At 36.6% G+C, this 12,322-nt stretch overlaps 1 protein-coding gene across 2 annotated transcripts in view; it reads right to left on the reverse strand.

Annotated features, from left to right (window-relative positions):
* The window catches only part of AP3S1 (adaptor related protein complex 3 subunit sigma 1), a 95,361-nt gene that overhangs the window by 26,455 nt on the left and 56,584 nt on the right, over positions 1–12,322 (reverse strand). The window contains exon 4 of one of the 2 annotated variants that reach the window (XM_069087848.1): positions 9,563–9,634. The exons of the other annotated variant lie outside the window; for it this stretch is intronic. Coding sequence (XP_068943949.1) covers positions 9,563–9,634 — 72 coding nt within the window. The remainder of the gene's footprint in view (positions 1–9,562; positions 9,635–12,322) is intronic. 2 annotated transcript variants of the gene reach the window in all.

Below are 12,322 nucleotides of genomic sequence, written 5' to 3' on the forward strand. Positions count from 1 at the left end.
TCCTGGTACCAAGTAAATCTCAATTCAATTCAAGATTCTGAAAGAAGTGATTAAGCATGAAGTGCAGTGACAAAGAAATAACACGGTTACCCCCAAAAAAAGTCAAGCCAGGCTACTTTCATCTCCCAGAGCGTTGCACAGAATTATTATAGTTGCGAGAAATAATGTATCTGAATTTTGGCATGATATTTGACCATGTCTTCTCTGATACTCTTGTGCACAAGATGGAGAAACATGGTATGAATCATAGTCCAGTTCATCTGAATTTAGAACAAAATAAAATAAAGGACTGATGTCAATTGGAGGGAAAAGGCTAGAGGTCTATGTCAGAGCTCTGCTTCTGGTTATGATTCTCTTCATTTTTTTTTTTAAGCAATCGGGGTTAAATAACTTGCTCAAGGTTACACGGCCAGTTATTTCTGGGTGTGGTGCTAAGTATTGGAGCCTGGATTTGATCTTCAGGTCATCCCAACTCTGGAGCCGGTGCTCTTACTCAATGAGCCACCTGGCTGCCCCTATTCTCTTCATTTTTATTAGTGACTTAGATGAATATATTAATAGCATACTTAAATTTGTATATGACAAAATCCAAGAAGAATATTATGTTTAATTAAGTACAGTGGATAACAGAATTTGGATTGAAAAAAAAAAATCTCAGCAGGCTGAAGAGGCCAAATTTAGCATGATGAAATTAATAGAGATAAATGTAAATACCTAGACATAATTTTGAAAGAAAAAAATAGACAAGAGGATGAAGGAAAGGTGATTAGCTCATGTGAAAAAGTAGCTATGAGAAAGGTTTTGGGTTTTAAGTTGAGTACAAATGTGTTTGGCAGTTGACATGGTTGACCAAAACAAACAAAACAACTAACGAAATATAAGGCTGAATTTGCAGATTTACATATAAAGCATGAAGAATGAGAATGTAAAACACCCCACTCTACTCCATGATAGTCAACAGTTTCCTGGAACATTGTGTTCAGTTCTGGACCCCACATTTTAAAAGGGATATTAACATGTTGGACCATATCCAAAATAGTATAACTGGAATGGTGAAAGGATTCAACATTACAGCATATGGTAAAAGAATAGATTATATTAAAGAATAGATTGTTTTACATGTATAACCTATATCGAATTGCTTGCCTTCTCAATGGGGGAGGTGGAGATCAAGGAAGTGAAAGAATTTGGAACTCAAAGTTTTAAAAACAAATGTTAAAAATTGTTTTTTACATGTAACTGGGAAAAAATAAAATACTAAATTAAAAAAAGAATAGATTGTATTCAATAGGTATATTCTGGGGAAGCTAACACTTAAAAGAGACATGACAGCTATCTTCAAATACATGAAAAGCTGTTATGTTAAGTCTGGACTCCCTGGTTTCCTTCAAGTTTAAACTAAAGTCCTACCTTCTACAAAAAGCTTTAACTAGTCTTCCTTAAATTTAGTGCCTTCCCCTTGAAATTATCTTCAATTTACCCTGTATATATTCTGTCTATATGTAGCTGTTTAGATGTGACTTCCCCCATTAGAATATGAGTTCCTTGAGAAGAGGGGCTGTTTTTTGTTTTATTTTTTTAAATACATATTTCCAGTGCTTAGAGTGCCTGGCACATCGTTAGTACTTAAAAAAAAGCAAACAAACAAAAACCAACCAAACTTAACATGACTTGTTGATTTATGTGCAAAAGACTTATCAGGCTTATTCTATGTGATTTCAAAGCACAGAACTAGTACCAATTGTAGAAAGTTGTAGCTTGATTAATTGTTGCTCAATATGAAGAAAATCTAAAAAGAGTCATCCAGAATTGTAATGTGTTATTTCATGTATATACCTCATACATTCACTGTTAGCAAAAGTGTTCAGAGACTCCACATTGAAGACATGATAAAGGAAATTTACACAATGGGAACGGTATTGGGCTGTATTCTATATGAATTTACATTCTATTCCAGAGTTCATAAAGCCCCCCAAAGTAATCCAAAAGTTTCTAAATTGCCACAAATTCTGCTGAACTGGAGTATTACAACGCAGTAGCCATGATTCCCTTTATATATATATACATATATATGTTGGTTTTTTTTTTTGCTCAGAAACACACACACATAGATAGATGCCCTTTGGTATTTTATATTAATATAGAATATTGTCCTTTTTCTCAAAAGTGTACCATATTCTGTTTTATTAGGGAATTTTTTTTAACACATTTGTCTCTCCTTGACATACATAACTGATTCTGATAAGATTTTTTTCTGCCATTTTATTTGAAAGTTGAAATACTGCTAGAAAACTCAAGGCAAGCAACAGAGATGCACATTTAAAAAAATATGAATCCATCAGTTTTAACTCTGGTTCACCATAGTGATTTAGAACACTTGTTATCATTCTCTGAGGTCAGCTTCTAAGTTGAACTTTAAGTTTCCAAAAGGAGCTACAGAGTTAAAAGATCTTCAGTCACTTTTCAGAAGAGAATGAGAAAAATACTAGGGAAAAAACACTTTTTGGAATGTTTTTGGTTTCTTAAGTTCTAGGGTTTAGTCCATTGAGTGTTACATGATTCCTAGTCAGCAAAAGATCATTCTATTATTAGATCATAAAAACATAATTTCACTGTCTGCCTTGATTTAAAAATTCAGAGTCAATTTCTATCATCTAGGCTATGAGCTTAGAAAACTCAAGAACAGAAAGCTAGAAAAAGCTAAATCTTTAAGCCCAATTGTTTAAAAGCAAAACAGCATTTTTAAACCTGCTGCTTTGACTTTAGCTACGGTCATCCCAATACTACAGCAGAAATAAAAGCAGTTCTAGAAACCTTTAAGCAACTTGAGGAGGGAAGCAGGGAGGGAGGATAGGGATAGTGAATTCTAGCAGTAAATGTAATCTTTCACAGAATTTTAGGATTATAGGAACATACAATAATTTTGACCTTGTTTTATTTTGTGACACCAGTGATCATTTGTGTGTTTCTGCGGACAAGAGGCTGACTCAGAAGATCTGACCTTAAGCAACTGAAACAAAGTTATCTGGTTTCCACACCATACACATGTTTCATTGCTCTTCTGTTGTGTTTTTAATTCCACAGTCTCAGTGTGAACAAAAACAAGAGGCAATGCCAAGAACCGGCAAATAATTGCTGCAAAACAGCCTAAGTAAGCCTCAAAAAACAAGCAAAGACCTTCAGGGAAACCTGGCATAGCTGGAGAGGTTGTTAACAATTCTCTCTAAGGTTTAAGTTTTTTTAAGTTGGAAGAACAGCAGGAAGACCAGTTTTAAAACTAACAAAAAAACCTCTGCTAACCGCTTCTATGAAGAAAAAGCAATAATACACAGACAAGAGTACTACAGATTGGGATAAAGGTGATTTTTACTGATAAAACTCCCTTTTTCATTCAAGGCTATTAAAAAAAAACCCACCCCATGAGATCTATGCATATTCATTGATCTATAAAACATCTACTCAAAAAGGTTTGGGGATTTTTTTTTTTACTTTCTGGAGGGAAGACAAGGACCTGCTCAAAGCCAGGATACTATAACCTCATTCAGGACCCAGGAATAGATCGATGTTAGCTGGTAGCTCTGTCACACACTAGCAAGCTCCAGGCCATCGATCGACAGCAGACTGATAAGGAGACCTGAGCCTGGGTTGGGGTGCTCCAGGGTAAGAAGAAGTCACAGGCCCTAGGCTGCGTACTGAGCAAGGAACAAGTTCAGAAGCAAGCATCAGCTGTGGACTCTGACCCCAGGAACAGAACGAGGTCTCCATTCTAGCCTCCAGCTCAGTCTGAAACCTCTGGAGGAATAACCAATATTCCTCAACTGATACATGGTGAAAGGATATGAACAGGCAGTTTTCAGAGGAAGAAATTAAAGATGTCTATAATAATATGAAAAAACACTCTAAATCACTATTGCAAATCAAAACAACTCAGGTACCACATCTCACCTATCAGACTGGCTAACATGACAAAACAGGAAAATGATAAATGTGGGAGAAGATGTGGGAAAACTGGAACACTAATGCATTGTTGGTGGAGTTGTGAACTGATCCAACCATTGTGGGGAGCAATTTGGAACTATGCCTAAAAGGCTATAAAAATGTGCATACCCTTTGACCCAGCAATACCACTTCTAGGACTGTATCCCAAAGAGATCATACAAGTGGAAAAAAAGCCCTGTATGTACAAAAATATTTATAGTAGCTTTTTTGGTGGTGGCAAAAAATTGGAAATCAAGGGAATGACCTTCAACTGGGGAATGGCTAAACAAGTTGTGGTATATGAATGTAATGGAATACGATTGTGCTATAAGCAATGAGAAGACAGACTTCATAATAACCTGGAGACACTTATATAAACTGATGCTGAGTGAGCAGAGTAGAACCAGGAGAACTTTGTACACAATTATAGACACATCATATCTGCGATGACTGACTTTGATAGACTGGGCTCCTCTCAGCAATGCAAGGCCGTAAGCCAACTCCAAAAGACTCATGGCTGTCCACATCCAGAGAAAGAACTACAGAGTCTGAAGGCAGAGTGAAGCAAACTGCCTGCTCTCTCTCTTTGATGTTTTGTTCTGTTCCTTCTTTCTCGTTGTTCATTCCATTGGTTATAATCCTTCTTTACAATTGACTAATGTTTAATGTAAAGGTATTTGTGGAACTTGTATCGGATTGCATACCACCATAGGGGGAAAGAGGGAAGTTTGTGGAATTGAATGCTGCAAACTAAAAGTAAATAAATAGATAAAATTTTAAAAAGAACAACTTTTTAAAAAGCCCATACTAAAGCAGAGACCACAGTTCTGTCACTCTGAACCAACACGGCTTCCTCATTGGCTGACAGTGGCCAAGTCTAGCAGTACCAGCATCCTACTGCTCAGGCCCAAACCCAGCTCGGGGATTTACAAGGCTCAGACCAGAGAGACGACTGTCAGACTCGGCCCCAGACCAGACTACTTTAGGAGCACCAAAAGCTTCCTGAGCTCTGAATAACACAAGCCTGAATAGCTCAACAAAGCAGCAGGATCAGCCTAGATCTTCCTCCAGAAGTACCTAGAGCCTGTCTCTCACATAAAATTCAAAGTCAGGAAGTAATCTGGAAGAACGAGCAAATGAAAACAAAAATCTCAACTTAAGGAGCTACAATGATGACAAGGGCACTCAAGACACAAAACATGAAAAGGAAAATTATCTCCAAAATATCTCACAGCAAAGTCACAAAGGAAAACACAGCATCAGCACCAATTCAAATAGCATTCATGATGAAGAGGTGAAAGAGTTAAAAGAAGGGTTAAAAAAGTATTTATAGGTGAATCAAGATAACTAGAGGAAAAAACAGAAAACAAATGAGAGATATAGAAGAAAGAATTAGAAAAGGAATTAATAGCTCTGGCATAAAACCTCACCGAAGTAACAAATTCCTTGAAAATCAAAATGGACAAAACAGGAGCTACTGACTTCATAAAAAAGAAACATTAAAATCAAGTCAAAAGGCTGAAAAAATGGAAGAAAAATTAAGGTATTGCATAGCAAAAACAAATGACCTCAAAAATAGTTTAAGGAGAAAAAAATTTAAGAATCACTGGACTACCTGAAAACCATGACCACAAAAAGATTTCAAGAATTCATAAAAAGAAAATTGCCCAGATCTCTTAGAACCAGAGAGCAAAGTAGAAATAAAAAAGATCTCCCAGTCACTTCCTAAAAAGAAACCCCAAAATAAACACTCCCAGGAAAACCAGAGTAAAATCCAGAGTTTTCAGGTCAAAGAAAAAGTACTACAAGCAGCCAGAAAGAATTTAAGAATCAAGACGTCACAGTAAGGATCACACGTGATTTAGCAGACATCACAATAAAGAGGTAGAGAACTTGGAAAACTCTAGAAGGCAAAAGATATAGGCTTAAAGTCAAGAATAACTTGTTCAGCAAAACAGTATAATCTTACAGGCAAAAAAAAAAAACATTGGATCTTTGATGAACAGAGGACTTCCAAGTATTCCCGATGAGGGAGCTATACAGAAATTTTGAAGTGTAACATAGGAGTCAAAAGAAGCATAAAAAGGTAAGCAAGAGTGAACAATTATAAAAGATTAAACAAGGACAAACTACTTAAATTCTAATATGGAGAGAAACCTGTTATCAGTAGTGGCCATAGAGTTAATCTAATTAGACGAAAGGTCTAGGCATGGTTCTTAAAAGAATGGTCATAAAAGAATGGAAAAGGAGAAGAAGGCTAGGGGAAATTATCTCACAAAATCAAGGTATATAAGTAGAAGCCTATACAAAGAAGAAGAGAAAGAGGTTTGGGGGAGCAGCTTCACTAGAACCTCACTTTTAACTTCACTAGTCACAAAAAGGGAAGAATATACCCATGCCCACACATGGAGTGTGGAATAGAAATCCATTTCACTCAACAGGGAAACAGGGAGCAAAGAAGAGAAGGAAAAAGGAAGAATTAGAGAGAGTAAGAGATTAGAAACTCCTACTAAAGATGTCCAAATATTTATGACTCTTGTAAAAGTGGCAAAGAATTGGATACTGAGTGGGTACCTAAAATCTGGGAATGGCTAAATAGATTATGGTTCATAAATATGATGGAATTCTATTGAGTTGCAAGAAACTATGAAGGGAATAGTTTTGGAGGAAGCGAGAGAGACTCGGATGAACAGATGTAGGGTGAAGTGATCAGAACAGACAACAATATTGTACTATCAAACAACTTTGAAATCTGAACTTTGATCAAAAGTAATGACAACCCTGATTCCAGAGAAGCCTCCTCCCACGGTGCAGTTTTGTTATGCAGTAAAATCAGGAATTAATCTCGATCATCTGAAACATGCCATTGCCCTCCTGATACAAGAGGGAAAGACGAGCACAAGATGTGACCATTTTTTCCGGGCCAAAGTGGAAACATTTTGTCCAACTACACATGTTTATAACAGGGACCTTGTTTTTTGCTTTTCTTTCTTTGTCAGTTGGGAAGGGAGAAGGTGGGAGGGACAGAAGGCAGATTTTTGCCAACTAAAAAAAAATAAAATTTAATTAAAAAAAAAAAAACACACACAGGCCAACATCTTATGAACTCAATGCCAAATCATACAAGCGAAGTGAATGAAGGAAAAGGATGAAACGCTGCATAGTAAACATCTTTCAAAGATGTGAAAATTTATGAGATTTCTTGCATGTCAACATTAAACCATTTTACTTCGTCCAAGTTAATTGGCATAACACTACAGTATATGTGTGTGAACATATATACACGCATGTATATATGTAATACATGTGTATATATACATATGCTTATATATGTTACATACACACCAGAGTCTTTGTATACATATGTATATCTGTCTATAATTTTCCATAGGCTATATATTCAGATATTGATATATACACATATAAATACAAAGACTGCATGTTGTTTCATAAACATATGCATTTATATATGCGTGTATGTATATATGTGCCTGGCACACAGTAAACATTCAATAGATGTTTATTGACTATTGTTTACTGATTTAACTTCTCAGTGCCTTAGGCAGTTTTTTAAGACTAAGCTGCAGAGAGATCACAACGTGCATGGATAGAATAAGTTTCCTCTGAGAGTTCCTTAGACCAATGACATCACCGGTCTGCTCCCTATGTCTCTATCTTTCTATCTCTGTACAGACATTTGCATAAGCATTTAAGTATGTGTCTATGTGTATGTGTGTGCATACATATTCACATATTTTTGAGGCTCAAAATACATAATCTTTTAAAAGCATGAAAAAGTTGAGGCAAGTTCAGACCCTCTAAGAAGTATCTCAGTAACTCTCTGTACCACCATATATAAAAACTAGAGGCTAATTTCCTTATTAATCTTTCACTACCTACAAACAAATAAAAGGATTTAATTCTTATATAATATTTTTAAAAGAATTGTCTTTTAAGTCATTGTCTCACTTGCCATTTTCTGTAAAAATGTTTAGAGTCATTATAAGAACTGGTGACTTTCAAGAAAGATTGTTTTATTTTGTTTTGCTTTTTGGAGGGGGGCAAATGGAGTTCAGTGACTTGCCCAAGGTAAGAATTTTTAAAATAGGATTTAATAAAGGTTAAGGACAGGTCAAAAGAAAGCATGAACACAAATTCATCCTAAAAACTGATTCCTAAAAATATTGAGTCCATTTATGTGCAAGAAAGTATAAAATCTGTTCAAACGGAGGGAAAAGAATAGACTTAAATTTCAGCCCTCCTCCCACTGTGAAGTTTTGTTATGTAGTAAAATCATTTTTTAAAAATCAGAAATTAATCTCAATTATCTGAAAAAAGTTTATTCTTAAATGATAGTCACAAATGCGATAATGAACTTGCAGTTCATCGTTTTAAAATATTTTATTTATTAGCTATATATTCAAAGATGAATGAGGACTGATTAAAACAAAAATGGACTATAAATATTTTATACATAATGACCTTTTATATCTCTGTTTTAAGCAATATCTCTCAAGGTAACTAAAAAAATCCTGAGACTAAGACATGTGCACACACACACACACACACACACACACACACACACACACACACACCCCCCTTTTTTTTTTGGTCCAGACTTCTGGTTTCATCAGTGTAAGGAATTCCTGATGTGTCAACTCATTCCAATGATATAGACTGGCAATTGGTTTATATGTATGGTGTTTTAAGAGATGTTCAGGACACTGAGAGGTAGTTACTTGTCCAACGTCACACAACTTTTATTTGTCAGAGGTAGGAATGGACTGACTTTACTTCAAGGCCAGCCCTGTATATATATCATGCAACCTCTCACATTAAGGTATTTAACAATCAAATTTACTCTTAATTGGGGACATTATTTAAAAGTACCACTTTCTTCCCAGGGCAGTAACAATGTTCAAATGAAAGGGCTATTGCCTTTTTCTGTTCAGTAATGTCAGACACACTTTGCTTTATAAGAATAAATCACTGCTGATCTAAACAAAGTAACAATGATTTATACAATTACTACAATACTTTGGTAGAGTCACTGCTGTATTGAAGTGCTATATAAATGTGAGTTATTACATGGTATGAGAAATTACAATTTCAGTCTTATAAATTTCTAACCCAAAATACTTTGTTTCCTGGGGAAGCTTTCTTCAGCAGAAATTTTTTTTACTACCAATGCAAATCTGATTCAGCAAGTTCATCAATGGAAACTCCTTTTCATCCTTTGAACAAATCAATATAATTGTATTTATTTAATTTATTTTTAAGCAATCGGGGTTAAGTAACTTGCTCAAGGTTACATGGCCAGTTATTTCTGGGTGTGGTGCTGAGTGTCTGAGCCCGGGATTCGATCTCCAGGTCGTCCCAACACTGGAGCCGGTGCTCTTACTCGCTGAGCCACCTGGCCGCCCCTACAAATCAATATAATTGATGGATGGATCAATGACTTCTGTTGACTACCAGGATGGGATTATTTATGAGGCCCATGTTTATGCTGACAAAGTTAGGATCGAATGTTTACTGTAAAAGACAGGACTTGGCTCAGCTGATACCACAGAAGTTTAAACAGTACCTTGTCTACATGGAAAATTAAATCCAGTTCACAGACATTTTCAAAACACTTATCTAGTGTTTCCACGAACACCTACAGAGAAAGACAAAATGGTTACGAATTTAGGAACACCAGTCAATCCATTCATTCTATTAATGTACTAAATCTGATATAAAACACAAAAAACAAAAACATTTAAGATCCTAAAGGGTTAGAGTACATTTGTAGACAATGATAAGAATTTGTCTATATGCAGATTGGGATAGAAAATACATATATCAGTTTTTATAATTTAGCAGCTCGGTGACAAAAATAAAAAGAAAATGGCATTCTACCAAACTTTATTTTCCATAAGTCCAAATATCAAAGGAAACCTCTTCAGCATTAGCTGAAGTGAAGTACATTATGTCCCCCTCTTTATGATTTATATTAAGTTTTCATTATTTGTATAACTAAATATAAATGTATAACCCTGAAAAATTTACAAACAACATGCAGTTAAGTGCTAATATAGTAAAAATCCCCAATTAGGGGATAATCTGGAACTACTAGAACCTCTAAAACTCGGATTTTCCCTATTCTAAAAACATATTTGTGAGCCTTTGCCTTTCAATACACAAAAGAGAGTATAAAAACCAGAACAGAGCATAACCACTTTCCATTAGATTCTTTGATTCTATTATTAATCAGGCAAAAAGTATTATTAAGCATCTACTGTGAGCCATGGAATGCCAAAAGCAAAACAGTATCAGCCCTCAAGGAGTTGACCTTCCAATGCATGAGACAACACATACATCTAGCAGTCTACAGAAGATACATACTGTGGCCTTGAAGCCAACCTAACCTGTCTTCTTGAGTTGCCATATTTCCCAGAAATACTGGACACAGTGCATTCAGGAGGCCGTGGATGAATCAAGGATGAAGCCCCGCTGGGAGCTGACATAATTTGGTATTTGCACTTCTGGCTGGACTCTCAGTGTGTCCTTGAGAGTCAAACCATCTACAAGGCAGGTACCAGTCAGACTGCACCAGACCAATAAACTGTTTGCACAGCTGAGGCCCTTGTAGATAAGCAGACCATCATATCTTCCTAGTCTAACAATTCTCAAGGAAAAAGAATGCTGCTTTTGCAATCCTACTTACTCCTGCTCCCCCCTCTGCCTCTACTTTCCCCCTTCCCTACAACTCCCATCCTCCTCCCATGCCACCCCCATTTGGGAGGGGATTGTGCTCCACTCCTCCCAAGAGACAGACCCTTTTTTGTAACTCATAAATATTCATATTTCAGTCTGTCTTACAAACTCCATCCTAGCTGGTATAAAGAGTTCCACATGCATATTCATTTCTATTGCAATAAATCAAGCTACTACCCATAATCTTATGGAGTCATGGTTTTTGGTTAACCATACAAAATTGATTCAAGGTAACCTGAGAGAAGAAGGCAAAGAGAAGGGAAATGGGGTGTGGATTTAGTAATAAGGCACAAGAAGTGATGGAATGCTAGATTATGATAGGAAAAAATAATTTCAGAGTTCCTGATTATGGAAGTGCAATGCTTATGGGTGATGGAAAGATGAAGGGTATGACCATTCCTATGTGCATCTAAAGTTGATCAGAGAAGGTCAAGAGAACTGAGAGATTAGGGAGGGTAGTTAAAGGAACACCAACATGTACATTCAAGTCCTCTAGTCTGAAGGTAGGAGACGGGCTGGAGAGGGACACTGTGGACCAGGGACAGAACTCACTGAGAACAAAAGAAGAATGTCCTGGAGTTTGGTAGATAAGTGCCACTGGATGCTAAATCTAGACTGAGCAAACCTCAAAAGAGAAGAGGCTGCCAAGTGATGAGAGAGTCTCAGGGACAATGGGGAACAAGAACATTCCAAGTCGTCCACCAGAACCAGTGAATTTAGGAGATATGAAAGAGAGTGGCCAGGGATGCAGTGGCATCAGGGGAGAGGCAGAAGACCTGTGTCCAAAAAATGAAGGAGCACGAGATGACAGGAGATTTATTAAATTAAGGAACTGAACAGGGACCTCACCGAAGTCCTCTGGTCCAAACCCCCCCTGAAGCATGAACTCCATCTGTGATGTTCCTGGCAATGCTCCTTCCTGATAAGCAGAGAAAGACCCTGAAGGTGTAAGTCATCAATCAATGAGCATCCGTGCTGGGAAACTCACTAGGTGAGGTAACTCATTCCATTTTTTAACAGCTCTAATCATGAGGAGCTGACCTTATGTGAGCAAAAATCTGTGTTCTTCTAACTTCTTTTCCTTGGGATTATTTCTACCCTCTGAAACAAAACCAAACAAGCCTAATCTCTCCATCACAAAGAAACTTTGAGGATAGCTGTGTGCCTCCCCTGAATTTCCTATTCCCCAGACTTGAGGTGACTAATAGCTCAAATGTTTCTAAATATAAGCCACGCTCAATGTAACTAAGATTCCCTGCCACCTTTTAACATTCATGACTCTGCCCTTTCCGTGGAGCAAACCATTAAAACAACTGTAGTTCTAATCATGCTAGTTACTGGCATATGCTGTCGCTGATTTCCCAAATTTACTGTTTTAGTACAAAATAGTTCAAACATATCATGGTAAGAGGCCACACAGAAAATGAACAAATTTTGCAGAATTTCCCTCCAAAAAGAACCCCATGACTTAGCATGAGAAATGATGATAGAAGCAAAAATGAAGAGGTTGATGGAAGAAAAGAACAAGATGTTCATTCAGATCCATGAAGTACTAACTTGTGTGAACAAAAGTTCACAGGAATTCACA

Source organism: Petaurus breviceps, unplaced genomic scaffold, assembly GCF_028583685.1.
Source record: "Petaurus breviceps papuanus isolate PSGF00001 unplaced genomic scaffold, PetGlider_PUasm1.0 183, whole genome shotgun sequence".
Classification (NCBI taxonomy): Eukaryota; Metazoa; Chordata; class Mammalia; order Diprotodontia; family Petauridae; genus Petaurus; species Petaurus breviceps.